Below are 18,728 nucleotides of genomic sequence, written 5' to 3'. Positions count from 1 at the left end.
ACCTCATGCCATCCTGACTGACACGTGCCATCCTGAACACCTCATGCCATCCTGACTGACACGTGCCATCCTGAACACCTCATGCCACCCTGACTGACAGGTGCCATCCTGAACACCTCATGCCATCCTGACTGACACGTGCCATTCTGACTCTTCTTCATGCCCTTGAGCACTTGCCTCAGCCTCTGTCTACCTAAGTTCTCTCATCTGTGAGGAGCACAGCAGGGCTTACTGCACCGGGATCACTACAACATTTCAGTGAGATGAAGCACACGGACCACAAGTGAGGTGGACAGGCTATGCAGCTTAGAAAAGTAAAACACTGTGTGTGACTGACATTACATATTCAGCAACCCACAGCTGTCATCTAGGTTGCAATGCAGGGATTGCTTAGAAAGCGTAGAAAGTGGAGAGAGCAGGAAACCCCACCACCTCAGAGTGCCTTTAACTAAGTTCATGGTGACAGCTCTATTTTTTTTAAGGTTTTTTTTTTGTTGTTGTTGTTTTTCGAGACAGGGTTTCTCTGTGTAGCCCTGGCTATCCTGGAACTCACTCTGTAGACCAGGCTGGCCTCGAACTCAGAAATCCACCTGCCTCTTCTTTTTTTTAAAAAGTTCTACTTGTGTTTGGTGTATATGTGAATGTGTGCACATGTGCAGGCCACAACACACATGCAGAGGGCAGAGAACATCTTTTGGTAGTTGGTTCTCTCCTTTAACCATGAGGGTTCAGGAGGCTGATTTAGGGGTCAGGCTTGGCAGCGAGCACCCTTTATCTGCCAGGCCATCCCACTGGCGCTGTTTAGAGATCTTGGTGTCTCTGTAGTAAGTCGTGAGATAGACATCCTGTAATACAGTCGCCTTCCTCATTACGAATCTTTGCTTAAATGGCTTCCAGTTTCCAGCATGACAAACCATATATACATTTTAAAAATAATTTCCCGTAGTTTAGATTATTTCTGTGGAATGAGTTTGGCCTATCGAATTATATGCATGAACTTGGATTTTTAAATGCACACTGACATATATCACAGGGTTACCTTTCAGGAATGTGGTACGTGTGTTAAGCTTCACTAGAAGACCTGGGGAGAATGGGTCTCCTCCTCTAACTCTGCTACTGTTTTGGTTTTTTGTTACAAAGCATTTTTCCCCTCTCATTTCATCAGCATGATTTTCCCATTAAGAAACTTCTGTCCATCCATGTTGCTTGTTCATCTGTTGCTTTCCTGCTCGTTGGCTTTACAGCCAGCCAGTCTAAACCAGCCCTCCTTCACGGTCCTACCTTGGCCCTTGGCCCTCTGTGCTGCTGACTAGCAGCTTAGCAGACAGTGTGATAGTTGAGGACCAGTCTCCTCTGGAGCTCGACCAACTGTGTGACCTTCAGCATGCACCCAATCTGCAACGGACAATTTTGTCAGTGTCTGCTTCTAGCATGTCCGTGGAAGGAAAAGCCACATGCCTGTTCACTCCATTGGTGGTCACTAGTGTCACTTTGGTTTTTTTTTTTTAGGTTTATTTATTTGAGGTGGATGAGTCTGTGCATTGCATGCTTGCAATGCTTGTGGAGGTCAGAAGAGGGCGTCAGATCCCTGGAAACTACAGTTAACAGATGATTGTGGGCTGCCATACTGGTACTGAGAACTGAGCCCAGGTCCTCTGCAAGAGCGGCCAGTGCTCTTAACTGTTGTGCTGGCTCTGAGTTTCAGATCTTTGTTATCTTCATCTCTTAACAGAACTTTGAGTGAGCAGAACACAGACTGAACTCTGGGCCATTTTCTCCCTGTCCAGGTGGTGTCTACCATGTTCCTCCTCCTGATTGTCTTTGCCATCTTTGACTCCAGAAACCTGGGGGTCCCCAGAGGCCTGGAGCCCGTTGTCATTGGCCTCCTGATCATTGTCATTTCCTGTTCTCTCGGACTCAACACTGGCTGTGCCATGAACCCAGCTCGAGACCTCAGCCCCAGGCTCTTCACTGCTCTGGCAGGATGGGGATTTGAGGTCTTCACGTAAGTACCAACAGTTGGGAGGAGAGAAAAGAATGGACACTGTGCTTCAGCAAAGAGGACTTGGAGATGTAGAAGCATGTGAACCAGAGAGCAGAGGCTATGGACACGCTGGTTAAATGTCAACCATCTTTATTATATAACTTGGCTACAGATTGACGTTGTGACCAAATCAAGTCTAGAGTCAACATCTTCTGATGTTGCCAAGGGACCCTCCTTCCTGAGTCCTTCCTCCTCTCAGCAGAGTTTTATTGGGCACTAGATATACAGAGTCATTGTGATCAAGAAGGGCATTTCCAAATCAGCCGGCACACTGGGATTTGGGGCAGAAGTTTGGTGTGTTTACAAGACCAACTTTAACTGGTCAAAATTAACTGGGTATACAATACAAGATGAGTTGAAAAAGAGATTAGAAGGGTAACATTCATGCCCAAAGGCATGGCTGCATGTGCCTGTAATCCCAGCACTGGGCTATCCGGAGAGCTTGCTGGCCTCTGGCCAGCCAGCCTTGCTGAAAGGGAAGCTTCCACTTCAGTGAGAGACCCTTCCTAGGCAAAATAAAGCAGAGAACAATGTAGGGAGAGTATCTATATAGGAAACCTTAAATGAGCTCCAGACATACACGCACATGTATTCATACCCTCGCAATTGTGTACACACACACACACGGAGACACACACGGAGACACACACAGACACACACAGACATACACAGATACACACATATATATACACACACATTTCTAGCAGTTCTAGGAACATAGTGTAAATATGCCTACCCTGTGTATGTGTGCAGAGATAGGACCCTTCAGGTAACCAACATCTGAGCACCTCCACTTAGGACTTCCGTTTCTGGCATGATGTGTCTAGTTTGAGATAAAGCAGACAGGAAGATTTGTATCTTTGCAAATATCTTAGACTTACTCAGCTGAGGCAGGCCATGCTCCAAAATGAAACCGTGGAACAACTGAAAAAGGCTGCTACAGAGATAGCATTCTTACTTCCGGACAAGCCTTCTGGAAAGGTCTCTTAGCCCTGAGGAGAAAGCAGCCACCCTTTGCCCATCTCTCACAACAGAGTGCACCTGGATTTGGGATTTGAGGACAGAGGTGGGGTGGGGGTGGGGAAGGACCCTGAGACAGTGGGTCCAGCAACCTCTTGCACAAAGTAAGAGTGGCATCTGGTGGTTGCTGTGCTTTCCCATCCTACCCACGCTGGTAACCAAAGACAGGACCATGTCCCTCCATGTACGCTCATAGTGAACGAAGGCACCGGAGCTCAGACACCTAGACTGCCCAGGGTTGAGATCAGCTCTTCTGGAGACCAGGACTGAGCTCTGGCTTTCTGGTTATGTCCTTTTTTGTTCCCTCTGATCAAAGTCTGCTGTAAACAAACCAACTATGAAGGCTGTAATCCATCAAAGATTGAGGGAAGACTGAGCTCCATAGTAAGTTCCAGGCCACCCTAGACTGCAGAGTCTCAAACAGACAAAATCTTCTCTGAACAAAATGGCCACAAGGGACAGTCTGTGGTTATCAAGCACAGTCGTGCAAAGAACAGGCATGGATTCCTCTAGAATCAGCATGCTCTCCATTACATCAACCAGGAAGGTTTTGGGTTTCTTATGGCTCTGGGGCTCAAACCTCATGCCTTGTGCCTTCTAAACAGGGGCTTTCCCACCGAGAAAAGCCTTTTCCTGTGAGTTCTCACCAGGCATCCAGAATCTAGTCAGAGCTTTGGGAAATCCTCAAAGGCACCTGTCTGCACCTCCTGCCTGCCTGTTTTCCCCATCCTACTCTGAATGTTTGTTGCTCTCCTGATTTTTAGAAATAGTTTTCCCTGACCATATACATCCTTAAATAATATTTTAAAATAATAATATATTTTGTGTTCTTTGTTTTTCCTACGTGATGGTAGAAGTCACTCCTGTGGAGTCGCTTAAATCGATGTTTCTTCCTTAAACAAACCTCACCAGTCAGCCACTGTGTCCTGGCACCACATCTTTGCCAGCCTGTGCAGAATCTCATGGTGGTGGTGGTAGAGTCTGCAGAAAAAGGGTGAACATGGCACAAAGCCTCACAGAGTGAAGCAGGGTCACCCGCTTGAGCTGTGCCGTGAAAGCTATGCACTTGATCTAGCAATATTCAGTAGGTAATTTAGGAGATAATCCACATACCACTTTAGACTGCATTCATTCACTATTTGGTTGTCAGCATTAACTCAGAGTCCTGGGACTCTGTTCATAGTCTGAGTACTTTTTTTTTCATTCATAACCCCCAAGCTTTATTATTTCACAATATAGGAAAGCCAGTTACTGAATCGCCTCTCTAGAGGCCCTCAAAACTTGGCTATGATTTCATGTAATCATATATATCTTTAATGCATTACATTTTACTGGAGGGAGTGTATAGGATGGGGGGGGTGCACACACAGCACTATGCACATATGTGGCAGTCAAAAGACAGTTTGCAAGAGTTGGTCCTTTTCTTCCAACAACATAAGAGTCCTGGGGATGGAACACAGGTCATCAGGCTTGGCAGGAAGCACCTTTACCTACTGAACCATCTCATTTGCCCAAGTACCATGTTCTCTAAAAAGGAAAATAAATGGAGTGCAATCATTCACTGGTGTCATTAGAACAGCAGAATGGGTCCCTGTTACCACGTATACTGGGAGGTCCAGGACAGCAATGGCCATGCAGTGAATAACACCAAGTTCGAGAGATATGGACACAAGAAAGACCTAGTGAATAACAGGATGGAGATACAAAGGTGGCCAAGAAATGTCTCACTGGTTCCTTGTTTGCTTTCAGAGTTGGAAATAACTTCTGGTGGATCCCTGTCGTGGGCCCTATGGTTGGCGCTTTCCTGGGAGGTCTCATCTACATTCTTTTTGTCCAAATGCATCACTCGAACCCTGACCCAGAATCGAAGGCAGAACCAGCTGAGAACAATCTAGAGAAACACCAACTCAGTGTCATCATGTAGTGGCTTGACCAGGTCTAGAGTTACCATTCATCCAGTTCTTTCTTCAGACAAGATGACATCTATGTGCCTGTGCAGACTTGGGGCGGGGGCATCTACCCAGTTTTCTCTAGCTGACTGGGACAAAAAAAAATTTTAAAGGCATCCATGAGAAACTCCACCAGTCACCCCTTCCCAGAATAGCGCTGACTGTTTATGACGGGCATTTGATGGAATGTCCTTTCTCCTAGGTGATTGCTAAGAATTTGGAAACTTGACCATGTGCTCAGCTGGATGACCTCAGAGACCTTTTTTATTTTACCCTGTATGAAATTGTGTCATCAAAGGCTCTGCTTTCACAATCTATAAATACAACATTCTAAAACCGAAAGGCCAAACAGTGGCTGCACTTAACACCTATGAAATGGAGGGCAAAGGGTTAACACTCTACCAAGCTGAGCGCTGTCACTACATAAATACTGATATTCTCCCAATCTAGGGCTATCGGAAGCCGCAGAAGTCATCTGGGAAGAGCTAGGTGGCATTTAGAAGCCTCAGGACACAAGATAAATTTGGGAAACTGAATGGCTTTTTTTTTTTAAATGGAAACCATTTGTCAAATTAATCTTGTGCTTCTCTGCATTTTAGATGACATCAATTAATTTCCAGGTCTTTAAGTATATAATAACCTAAAATATGATTGTAACCTTGGTCAGGAAAAATACAGCACTCTGTCTTTTAGCACAAATGTGTTTTCCTAATGGCTCACTCGAGGAGAGACCTTTTTAATAGTCTGTGGCTATACTCATCCATGTTCCCAGAAGCCCAAATTAAAAGCTAGTGGAACCCAGCCTGGTGGACTAAAGTTGGAGGTGGACAAAGTCCCCGGGACAAAAGGATGAACTGAAGCTTTCTGACTCCCGGAACACTTCCACACACTTTATCCAATTTGATCCCAACAGCAATTGTCTGAGGTGAATGACACAGCATTCTTTTCAAATGAGAATCTCATGTGAATTGAATCCAGCAAGTTGCCCTTTCTTCTGCAGGGCACTTTGAACGGTGCCTTATGCCTTCCAGAAGCTTGCGAGCTGACTGAGGGTGTTTGACAACCCACACAGGCTTTATGTGAAAGAGGGCATCAGAGGCTTCTAAAAGCCGTGTGCTTTGTAGAAACACCACTCTGGACCTTTGGGTGTGTGATTTCCATATGCCATGTTGTCTGTTTCCATTCCCAGTTTTACTGAGGCACAGATGAAGGGCAAAGGTAGCTGTTTGATAATTTTCATTTGTGGAGAAACAGAGGCCTTTCTTCCTTAGCCACTCTCAGTCTCCTTCCCTGCCAGCCCTCCTCAGCCTCTCCTGGAGACATTTCTAACTGATGTTACTCCCAACCAAGGCAAGAATTGTTCTGTATCAAGGGCATACCTTTACTACAACTGTTTAAAAGCCCAGAATTCCTAGATACGGCAAGTTTTCCCAGGTACTTTGCAAGACCAACAACAAGAAATGAATGAGAAACAGCTCTGATATCCTGTGCTGTGCAAGCTTTGGGTATAAAGATTCATTTTCTGAGTCTGAAATTACCTGGATATTTTCTAGTTTAAATAAAATTGGGGGGAGATATTACTGTGTTTAAGGAATTTTTTCCCCATTTGATGGCTACCAAAAAAATAATTAGCTCAGAGTTTGCTGGTACTGTCTAGGAACTGAGTATCCCATGGGAATTTTAGAAAACATTTACACCCACTTAGTCCTTTGTAAGCAGCTCAGGTGACTCCAGCATGCATTAAATGACTGGAAACATAGACTGGATTGAACCTGATGAACCTAAGTTTTCCTTGAAAGCCGTATATAGTTGTCATGATGGGCTTGTTAGAGTTCTCAGTGCCATAGGATCCTGCTGTACTACAGAATGGTTCTCACTAGTGGGAATTTTGATTTCTTTTCCCCTTACTGAAACATCTGGGAACACCTGGAGACGTTGATAGTTTTCACAACTAGAGATGGAGAAAGGGGCTAATGGGTAGAGATGCTGTCAGAGCAAGGCAGTACCAAACTCATGTCAGTGATGCCCAGGCTGAGGGGCCCTGGGGTTCGGGAAGATGAGGAGAGAGAATCAAGAGACTCTGAGGAATCAAGTTCTGTAGGGAACAGAGATGTCAAACAAGACAGAATGGACTCTTGGGGTGGGATTTAACTCTCAGAGCAGAAGGTAATTTAAAATTAGTTTTTAGGGTAGATTGTGAAAACATGACCCATGCAGGTGCTCATTACATATCACTGGATGATTAATGACCAAGATTATGAAGAAGTGTACAGTATTGGAACTCTGCCCCCGGAAGGATATCTTGATGGATAAAGCCCTGTTGTTCTACACTCAGGTCCACTCCTGTTTCAGGTCTACAGTAAGCAGTTTGACCTCTGCAGGGTTCTTCACCAAGAGAATATGAAGCTGTATGGTCTATATCAGAAGTCAGGAGCAAAGCCCTAGGAGCACTGAATGTCAAAAATGGAATTTTTTCTGTGATTTTCCCAACCATTGAGGTCTTAGAGCTCAGTTCTACCCAGCAAATACCCCAGCCAATATTTACTTGTTAGATGTCATTTTGTTGTCTGCCAAGAGGGCAAAGTGGAACTCAGATGAATAGGTTCCACAGGGCTGGGGTCCAGACAGCAGTGCTGGAAGTGTTACAGCCCTCAAAAGAGAAGTGAGGAGGTTTGAACAGCCTGTGCAGGGCAGGTAGCCGAGGTCCTGCTTCTGCAGCAGCAGCGAGAGCCTGGCCAGCCAGGCGGGTCCAAGGCCCAGCAATGAATGCTCAGGGAGACAGAACTCTTCCCAAATAGTTGCAGCTCAGTAAAACAACCACTCACAGACGATCCTTGGTGAAATCACTTGTATGTTCCTATTCCACACTTAGGAGTGGGCTGTGATTTAGGGGTAGGTGTTTCCTATTGGCTCAGTCTGAGATGTCAGTGATGCTCTATTCGCATGGGGAAGGACTATAGTTGTTATTCCCTACTTGGCTGACTGCCACGGTCCTCTCAGTGGGATGTCATGGTTACCATGGTCCAGAAATGAATAGGGAGTGGCTCGACTCCTGCCAATCTCAAGTCTCTGAGATTTCCTGAGTCTGAATTCACTCAACTTTACCGGTTCTTCTCTCTGGTGGCACGGCCCACTTGCCCCACAGTTGGACAGGATAAGTAGAGCTAAAACATTTTTTAATTTAATTCTTAAGACATAAATTATAATTTAAGTTGCTCACACACATCTTGTTATATCCCACACATCTGGTGATATCATCATGGGAAAAGAATTGTAATTTCTGATTACAGAAAATGATTTATTTATTTATTTTATTATTTAGCCATAAAAACAAATGTCCAAAACAATCTTGTGTGGCATCCAAAAATGAGGTGAGGCTGCTATGAGCACAAAGGGGAGAAGGAGTCAAGGAGCTTTTGCCCCAAGAACAGCTCTCCAGGTGAGATGGGGCCATCCTCTGAACACCGTGCCATGGTTGATACGGACCATAGACTTGGTTCGTGTTACCCATAACAACTTAATGAAAGTTTCAAGAACAGAAACTAGCTGCCTTAATTCAAACTCAGGCCAATTTTCACAGACCTCTTAAAAAATGAATTTGGGCAAACAGAATTGACCACCCCACCCCCACCCCAAGAAGCACCCACAACAAAATGTTGTATGTTAACTCTCAAACTGGGAATTTAAATTCTCTGGGGTAACGGGTTTACTAATTACAGACCATGTACATAAATCATGATAATCCTAATGTGAATTACTGTGTGGACCCTCTATGTCTGCATAAAAATAAAAGACAGCTGGTGACAGATAATTGCAGATAGGCAAACAACCAAGGTCTAACCCCTTGATTCATGGATGGAGTAGCTTTTACATGAGATGTCTCTTCTGTGGTAGAGGGCTCAGACCTAGTGAACGCAAGTAAACTGTAGGCATTGGGAGACTCCACCAAGCTATGAGTGGATGAATAGTCTGGTTCCCTCAAGGGCTACATTTTCTTTTGACTAGACAGCAGCCACAAAAAAGAAAAAAAAATCAAAGTGTTTGAAGATTGGAGGTGACAACATGGTGGATTCTTTACATACAACTTTAGGGAAGATTAAAACATTTCGCTGTGTCCTAAGAAAACTTCATGGGAGAGGTGGGGAGGTCCTGTCGAGATGGCTCAGTGGTTAAGAGTGCCTGCTGTTCTTGTTTCTGTCATGTCAAACAGCTCATAACTGCCTTCAACTCTACTTTCTGAGGGACTTAGTGTCCTCTCCTGGCCCCCACAGGCCTCTGCATGAACACATACAACACACACACACACACACACACACACACACACACACACACACAAACACACACACATACCTAAAAGAGTTATGAGCGCTAGGCATTGAGCTTGGTGAAGACTGAGGTGGTGGTGTGGCCTCTTGCTTCCTCCCCAGTTGAGCACCTGCAGGTGTCCCTAGCCTGGTCACACTGCAATCCTCTTGACACTCAGCACCATGCTTGCTGGGAGTGGGGAGGGGTGGCCTTGGATTTCTATAGGCTGAGAAGGACACTTCAGAGTCCAGGTCCTCAGCCATGGTGGCATGCTCATGGCATGGCCTCTCCCCAGGGCAAAGACAGCAGCAAAGTCCTAACACCATTACCTTGGGGAGCCTGTGATGTATTTGTATCAGTCTCTTTGGGTTTCTGTGATGAAATTCCTGACAAAAGCAACTTAAGGGTGCACTTTTGTTCATGGTCTGAGGGTTGTCGTCCATGACATCGACGGAGGCATAGCTGTTGGAGTGTGAGTTAACTGGTCACGTTGCCCCCACTGTCAGGAGGCAGAAAATGATGAATGCTTAGGCTCACCTTGCTTCCACCAGTCTGAGCCTCGTCCTAATAGAAAGATGCCACTCCCATTGAGGGTGGGTCTTCCTACCAAAGCCTAATCTGGAAACCACCTCACAGCTGTGTCTAGGGATTTGTCTCCTAGGTAATTCTAGGCCCAGCCAAGTTGACAATATCAACCATCATACTTGTGTGTGGGTGTGTGTATGTGGTATGTGTGTGTGTGTATGTGGTATGTGTGTATGCATGTGTGTAGTGTGTAGCACATAGCATGGTGTGTGTGTGTTTGAATGCATGTGGTATATGTGGTATGTGATGTGTGTGATGTGTGTGGTATGTGTGTATGTATGTGGTATATGTGTGTGTATGCAGTGTGTGTGGTGTGTATGCATGTGTGTGTGGTGTGTATGTGTGTTTGTATTTGGAATGTGTATGGTGTGTGTGTGTGTATGTGTGTGGTGTGTATGTGGTATGTGTATGGTGTGTGTGTGGTGTGTATGTGTGTGTATGGTATGTGTGTATATGTGTGTATATGTGTGTATGTGGTGTAGGTGTGTGGTGTGTGTGTGTGGTGTGTATGTGTGTTTGTATGTGGTGTGTGTGTGGTGTGTGTGTGGGGTGTGTGTGTGTATGTGTGTGTGGTGTATGTGGTGTGTGTGTATGTGTCTGTTTGTACATGTGTGCCAGTACTTATGGAGGCCAAAAGATGGTGTCAGACCCTTGGAGCTGGAGTTAAGGTAACTGAGCCACCTGTTGTAGATGAGACCGAGCTGTGGTCTTATCTGTTGACCTCCCTCTCCAGCTCCAATAATATCTTCAATAATTATTGTTATATCAAGAAATCCATATTTCATAAAAGGCTTACACGTTAAAAGCTGAAGCACGCCCTGAATCTTTCCCCTCGTGAGACACTGTAGCTTATTATGGTGAACACCTAGAAGCTCCCAAGTCACCACAGCTAGCTGCAAGAGCAGCTACTTCATAGTCACTTATACATTTATTCCCAGGACTTCAGATCTCTGCAAACAAAGCCAGTGCAAAAGCAGCACCCTTCCAGTCCAAAAGCTCGGTGTAAAAGAAAGCAAGGACTTTGCTAACCCTCAGTCGGCTGAAGGCTGCTGATGTTCTGAGAATGAGATTCTGATTTACAAACAATATCGTCACAGCCAGAAATCAGTTCTGTGGCTCTGGAGAGCATAGGACCACACCTTACCCTTTCTGTAACCTGCTCTCAGCACGAAGCCAAGAGCTGAATGAGTCATCTTCAAATAAGACCACGAGGATCTCTTGAGTGCTCACATCCGGAGACTGTAGAGACTGGTGCTTAAAGGTCAGGCATGAGAGAGGCTGTCTCTGTGGCCTCACTATGTGAGCCTCTATCTAAACCCTCTTTATCCACTAAATGTGATGATGTCCTATAGGATGTTGAAAGTACCATGGAACCACTCCATCTTAGTGCCTCCTAATTCTATTATTTCACATTTCCACACTCAGCTCATTCTTCTGACGTAAGAATTTGAAGCTCCTCCCAACCCCCCTGTATCTCCAAGAGTGTATGTTTGTTTACAGACTCCACCCGGCTTACATAGCTGGATGAGGTTTAACAACTTGCCCTGCTTAGTTCATTACAGAGCTCAGTACTGATAAGTAATTAAACCAGTGCTTGCTTAACTAATTATTTAAACACTAAAAATTGGTTTAAATTGTAAAAATTATTTATAGAGGTAATGTAATACTAGTAAAATATTCATCAGGTATTTTTTTAAAAGTTAAAGGCTGATGGCTGTGTATAGGTATACAGTAGCAGGCAGGCCTGATGTCAGATACTGCAGAGACTAAAACAGGAGGATCATGAGTTCAAGGTGAGCCTGGGCTGCAGAGTGAGACCGTATGTCAAGATGCTACTCTCCAAAAGATTTGAAAAGAGAGAAACAAAGTTGGAGAATTTTTACAATCTAATTTTCAGATGTTCCATAAAACCACGATAACCAGGACAGGGATCTGTTGTTATGAGACAGGATGAATAGATTAGTGGATACAAGGGACTTTGACCTACACTTGTGTAGTTATTGATTTTCACTGAGGGAGCTAATGGTGCCCTCCTGAGAAAGTGAGGTGCTATTACCAATGCCATTGACTAGCTCCGAAGAGAGGAGCACACAGAAACAAAGTCCACAAAATGTGATGCAATATGGATCCTGGGCCTAAGTACAGAAGCTCAATCTGTAAAACGTCTAGAACGAAACACAGTACAGTTGGGTTTTGATAGAGCTCTCAACGTAATGCGATAAAAACAGAACAGCGGGACTTTGGTAAAACACAAAGCTTCTAACCATTAAAAGATATTATGAAAATAAATGGGAGTCAGTAGAGAGACGGCTCGGGGGCTAACAGCACCAGCTGCTCTCACAGAAGACTTGGATTGGATTCCCAGCATCCACATGGCAGCTCACAGTCATCTGTAACTCCAGTTCCAGGGGATCCAACACACTCTTCCAGTCTTCCCAGGCACTGAGCAGTAGAAGTGGACACATTAATATGCAAGCAAAACACAGGTGCGTGTGAGCACACACACACACACACACACACACACACACACGCACGCACGCACGCACGCACGCACGCACGCACGCACATTCAGAATAACTACAGCTAAGACAAACTGATTTTTAAAATGGACCATGGACTTGTCATCTCATTAGAAGTTCACATTAAACTTACAGTACACTATCCTGTCATTTTATCCTGAAAGACTGTGTCAAGACCTAAGATGACTTCCTCCAAAAATCATAGGTCACATCCAAAAGGCAAGATCTGGGGCAACAGTAGCTTATAAGTCACTGCTAGGAGAGGTGTCCAGTGGTCCAAGTGAGTTTTTAAGAATGTCTTACAAATTTAAACACCGGCCTGCTCTGTAATCTCTAAACTCTACTCACCCGATCCAGGAGGGAGTGTATTATCTACACAGAAGCACTGTTGTACAAAACGTTTACAGCCTCTTTTTATTCATCAAAGCTCCAACGTGAACAGAGTCCACACGTCCATGAACAAAGACAAGGATGCACATTTTTTGATGTATGTTGACAAGAGAAGACTTAATAATAGAAAATAACATGCCATTGCTATCACAGCATGAAAAGTATTAAAACATGCTGAGCGAAATGAGTCAGATGTAAGAAGTGCATCATGATTCAACTTTTACAGTGTTCGAAACCAATAAAGTACCCCATGGTGACATAAAGTACCCCACAGTGACAAAAATAGCAGCAATTATTTGTGTCAGAGATAGGAGGGTGCATTGTTTATGATGGGGCTTGGAGAAAATGGAAATGTTATATATTTTGATTGGGTTGGAGTTTTTAATGGAGGTGCACATGTCAAAACTTATCAAACCTTGTACTTGAAATAGATTACATAGAATATCTTCTAAATGATAGTTCTGTTTTCTCATTCAGCACTAGGAATTGCTGGGTGCTGTCTCCCACCTATAAAAATCTCAGCAGCTGGGTGGCAGAAGCCAGAGGATCCAAAGTTCAAAACAATTCTGGACTCCCCAGCAAGAGCCTGTCTCAAAAAAAAATATAGATCAATCAATAGAGTGAGAGATAAATACAACCAACACCATGCTTTCTATAGGTTATATGCTGTTGATTGGAAGCCACAGATAAGCAGTGTCAAAAGAAAACTGGCATGTTAGCATTTGTGTCAAAAGAACACATATGTACCTGAGAACAGACCCTCAAAATACATGAAGGAAAACATGACAGAATCGAAGGACAAAAAAAAAAAAAAAAAAAAAAAAAAAAAAAAAAAAAAAAAAAAAATTCAGTAGTAGTAATTAAAGACTTAAATATTTCATTTATATTTTTTTCTTTGAGAATTATACACACAGATACACATATACATGTACATACACAGATATACATACATACACACACTCACGTACACTAACATGCACACACATACACACATGCATATACACATATGCATACATACGTACACACATGCACACACACACATGTTTTCTGATCATATTCACCCTCCACTCTCCCTCATTCCCAACCTCATACCCCACTTTCTGTTCTCTATAACACACTGAGTTCAATTTGCTCTACTCATTATGCAGGGACGCCAGGCCATCCACTGGGGCATGGCTGAGCTACACGGGATCATGCCTTTAAAGACCAAGTATTTCACTTATGGTAAATAGAATAATTGCACAGAATATCAACAAGGAAATTCAAGATTTGGAGAATTCACTGAACAGACCATGGTAAAAAAAAAAAAAAAAAAAAAAAAAACTTTTATGGCACTCTAAAGCTGACAGCAGCAGGATACACATTCTCTTAAAATGAATACAAAACTCTAGGAGAAGCCACGTACCAGGCCACAAAAAAGGCACAGTCAGTCTGAAATGGTGAGACTCCGACCACAGTTTTATTTCTATGTTCACACCAAGGGAATCCAAAACACATGTTATATACAGATGCTTGGTTGGCATCAGAGCATGATAGCTGAGAAATAACATTCATAGTCACAACCCAAAAGCAGTTCAAACACCCATCAGCTGATAGATTCATACAATTTAAGGTCTCCACACAATGGAATATTACTCAACCGTAACATGAATGGTGCATGGGTAAACATGCAATATGGATAACCTTAGGAAACATGGTTGCATTTTAAATTTTTATACCATTTGTTTGAGTGTGTTCAAGTGTGCCATAGCATATGTAAGGAGGTCAGAGGACAGACAGTGGAAGTCAGTTTTCTCCTTCCACCATGTGACTCCTGGGAATTGAACTCAGGTCCTCAAATTTGGCAGCAAGCATCTTTGCCCACTGAGACATCTTGCTGGTCCAAATACAATGTTAAGTGAGAAAACAAGGCAGACACACAAGCTTACATGTCATATGACCGTGTTTACATGGAATGTCTGGAGTAGGCAACTGACAGGGACAAAAGCAGATGAGTGGCTGCCAGATGCAGGGAAGACGGCAGCCAATGCTGACAGTACCTGGGAGCATGGAGGAGTTAGGTGTCACTGCCACCACTCTTCTGTAAATACTCTAAAAGACATGGACTACAGAAAAAATTACATCCATCTGAAGAACAATCTGGAAGCACTTAACTATACTAAAGATGTAGTCCCCTGTGAGTCAGAAATCTCATTCCTCACTGTATACTTCTGAAAATCAGATCCATATGAGTATGTCCATGGGGATAGATAGAGTGTTGTTCTTGGCAGTGAGAGGCAGAAGCCACTTAGAGTATAGATAGAATGTGAGGCGTTCTCTAAGACAGCAAGTAGCCACACCCAGTCAGATGAACTAACTACAATATAAATGGATGTGTGTGTGCACATGTACATATATATATATTCATGTATATTCATATATATGAATGCATATTCATTTCTAGATTTATTTCCAGTGCTGTGATAAAATCCTCTGACAAAAATTAACAGAGGAGAATGGGCTTCTTTTGGCTCACACTTTCAGATTATAGTCGATTGCAAGAAGGTTACAGTGGCTTGAGGTTGAAGCAACTAGTCACAACATCACATCAACAGTCAAGAGCAGATTAAAAATCAATGCATGCATGTGTTGTGCTCCTCTGGCTTCCTCTAGTTTATACAGTCCAGGACGCAAACTGATTTCAGGGTAGTTGTTCCCATGTAAATTAAGGCAATCAAGACAGTTCCCCACAAACACGCCCATAAGCCAATCTGATTTAGACAGTCCCTCATTGAGACTCTCCAAGTGAGATGTGTCTGTGTGTGTGTGTGTGTGAGAGAGAGAGAGAGAGAGAGAGAGAGAGAGAGAGAGAGAGAGAGAGAGAATAAGACGGTTATGTAAGTGAACAGGCAAGTACAACAGGCTCTTCAATGACACATGTAAATACGGCACCGGGGGTGGCTGCCAGTGGAGAGACAGTGGGTGAAGGCTTGGCGCAAACACGTGCACATGCTGACGCCCTGCTGGGCCTGGAGGGAGAAATGACCTGCAGCCCATGAGGTGAGAAGTAAAAAAGAAAGAAGGAAAGAAAGATGGAAGAGAGATGCTAGTTCAGAAATCCTCCCAAGTATACACAGAGGTGATCTTCAAGAAGTGAGATGGAGTTGGAGTTGGGTGTGTTTCTTCATGTCTTTTAGAATTTACATGTAAAGAATATACATACATACATACATATATATATATACATATATACGTATATATATACTTTGTGTATATATATATATACAATTTGTATGTATGTATGTATACACACACACACACACACACACACACACATATATATATATATATATATATTCTTTGACGACTTAGAGACTCCACTGAGTCTTAGAGATCCTGAGTCTGGCGCCACATGTTTTAGAAGGGAAATATAAGGAACCTTTGGGTTTTTTTTTTTTAAGTTTTTTTCTAAAATTCTCTCTCTCTCTCTCTCTCTCTCTCTCTCTCTCTCTCTCTCTCTGTGTGTGTGTGTGTGTGTGTGTGTGTGTGTGTGTGTGTGTGTGTGTGTGTGTGCAGTACCCACAGAGTCCAGAAAAGGGCATTGGATTTCCTAAAGCTGAAGTTACAGGTAGTTATGAGCTGCCCGCCTTACATGGGGTGCTGGGAACTGAACTCAGGTCCTCAGCAAGAGCAGTGCATCTTTCTCTCAAGCACAGAACCTTGAGTTTCTTGTGTGTGCACTCGTAAGCTTCCCGGTCTGGATTTGCCTGGTGCTGTTCAGCAGTATTACCAGTGTTTTGAATAAAAGTGTGTGGCCTACTTATAAAACTGCAGGAGGTAAGAGGGATGACTGCCCTGTGTGATGACTGCCCTGTGGGCAGGACTGAATGATAAAATGACCATTTCCTCAAAGTTGCTTAGAGAGTTTCTCTGTTATGGGGATTTATTTCCCCTTTTTCATTTCTATTCCCTCTTCCTTCCTTCTTTTGTTCCTTCCTTCCTTTTTTTTTGGGGGGGGGGGGGCGGGTTCAAGACAGGGTTCCTCTGTGTAGCCCTGGCTGTCCTGGAACTCACTCTGTAGACCAGGCTGGCCTCGAACTCAGAAATTCACCTGCCTCTGCCTCCCAAGTGCTGGGATTAAAGGCGTGCGCCACCACTACTCAACTCTTTTTTTCTTCCTTACATGAGTATTTGTGTGATGTGTACATGTGTATACGTGTGTATTTTCATCCGTGTGGGTATATGTGTGTGGGCATACATACATATATGTGTTTTACTAGTGTGGAGGACAAAGTGTGGATTCTTCCTGGGTTGAAGCAGCGTGTTTCACTTGAACCCAGAACTCACTTTATCATTTTGGCTAGTCTAACTATCAAGCTTGCTTTGGGGATCCCCTGTTTTTACCTCCCAAATTCTGGGGTTACAGTCAGACTGGATACCTGGTGGGCACTTGCACAATTTGCTTGGATCTAAACTCTTATCTCCACACTTGAGTGCCAAGTGGTTCACCCACCTTCCTCATCCCTCCACACCCCTAGGGTGTTCTACTTCTGCAGGTCCTGTTTCTAACCCACGATCCCATGCCTTCTTCATATCCTGGTCCATCCTGACATAAAAGAGTGATCTCTAGATCTGCAACATTCCAGAGCTGGTGATAAAAGATTTATGCAAACTATGACCATGGGACCCAGAAGTCAGGAAACATAAAAAGTAGCTGCAGTGGGTTTGTCCGACCCAGATGGAGCCCCAGGTGACCTAAACACTCAGTGGTGACAAAGGGAGTGACATTGTTCAATATATAATTTTTTTGAGATTGAAAGTTTTTTTTAAAAAAAAATTTATGTATATGGGTATTTTGTCTGCATGTATGTTCCACACGTGTGCAGTGCCATCGGAGGACCAGAAGGTTCATGCATGCCCTTGGAGACCTGAAGGGGGTGTCAGATTCCCTGGAACTGGAGTTACAGAGAGTTATCTGTCATGTGGGTGCTGGGAGTTGGAGCAGGGTCCTCTGGGAGAGCAGCTGGTGATCTTAACCATGTCCCCTAATCAATATTTTGAGGAGAAACAACAAAGATAGAGAGAGGCACAGTTTGGGGCAGATGGTTAGTGTGAACCGGGGGCAGCCCTTTCTTCTCTCTGTGGTCATCAACACGATGCCTTTAATTGGGAATTAGCCACATGCTGTTCAAACTTCTCGAGACATGAAAATTAGAAAGCCAATCTTAGAGGTAACAGATTAACAGCTGTCCTGGTTTCATTCTGTTACTGTGATAAAATACTCTGACCAAAAGCAATGTGGGGAAGGAAGTGTTAACTTGGCTTATACTTCCGGCTCACACCCAACACTGAGGGAAGTCTGGACAGGAACGCAAGCCACGAGCCTGGAGATGGGAACCCTGGAGGAGCTTGTTTGCTCACCGAGCTTCCTTGGACAGCCCAGGACTACCTGTCCAGAAAATGGTTCCACCCACAGTGGGTGGGGCCTTCCTATGTTCATTAGGACAATCAAGATAAGGTCCATAGAGAAGTCTGTAGACTAACCTGATAAAGGTAAATACTCAACTGAGACTGGTGATCATACACTGTATCATGTTGAGAGTTAATGCTAACTAGGATAATTTGTCACACGGTAGCTACAGTAACAGTGACAAGCCCTGAGAGTACCCCATGACCGTTTTTCTTAAGTACATCCCACACAGCTTCCTGTTTTGAACGTCACATCAAACAAAGCAGAGAAATGTGATCATTCTCATTGTGCAAAAGAGGAAACTGAGGCCCGGAGAAGCTGACTAACTGGCCTTAGTTCACAATGACGAGAGGCAGGATTTCAACCCAGGTGTGTTGGATTACCAAACCCGAGTTCTCCAGATCCCAAGATGAATTATGCATGATCATGTAGGGAACAAATTAGTGTTCATTAGGAAACTGTACAAG

At 43.8% G+C, this 18,728-nt stretch overlaps 1 protein-coding gene across 1 annotated transcript in view; it reads left to right on the top strand.

Moving 5' to 3' along the window:
- Window positions 1-6,590, top strand: part of Aqp9 (aquaporin 9) — a 36,714-nt gene extending 30,124 nt beyond the window's left edge. The window contains exons 5-6 of the mRNA XM_076926235.1: window positions 1,788-2,005; window positions 4,814-6,590. Coding sequence (XP_076782350.1) covers window positions 1,788-2,005; window positions 4,814-4,988 — 393 coding nt within the window. The 3' untranslated portion in view covers window positions 4,989-6,590. The remainder of the gene's footprint in view (window positions 1-1,787; window positions 2,006-4,813) is intronic.
- The last annotated feature ends 12,138 nt before the right edge of the window (window positions 6,591-18,728 follow it).

This window comes from Arvicanthis niloticus, chromosome 27 (assembly GCF_011762505.2).
Source record: "Arvicanthis niloticus isolate mArvNil1 chromosome 27, mArvNil1.pat.X, whole genome shotgun sequence".
Lineage (NCBI taxonomy): Eukaryota > Metazoa > Chordata > Mammalia > Rodentia > Muridae > Arvicanthis > Arvicanthis niloticus.
Note: the sequence above shows the minus strand (reverse complement) of the source record. Positions and strands in the feature narration are given on the sequence as shown.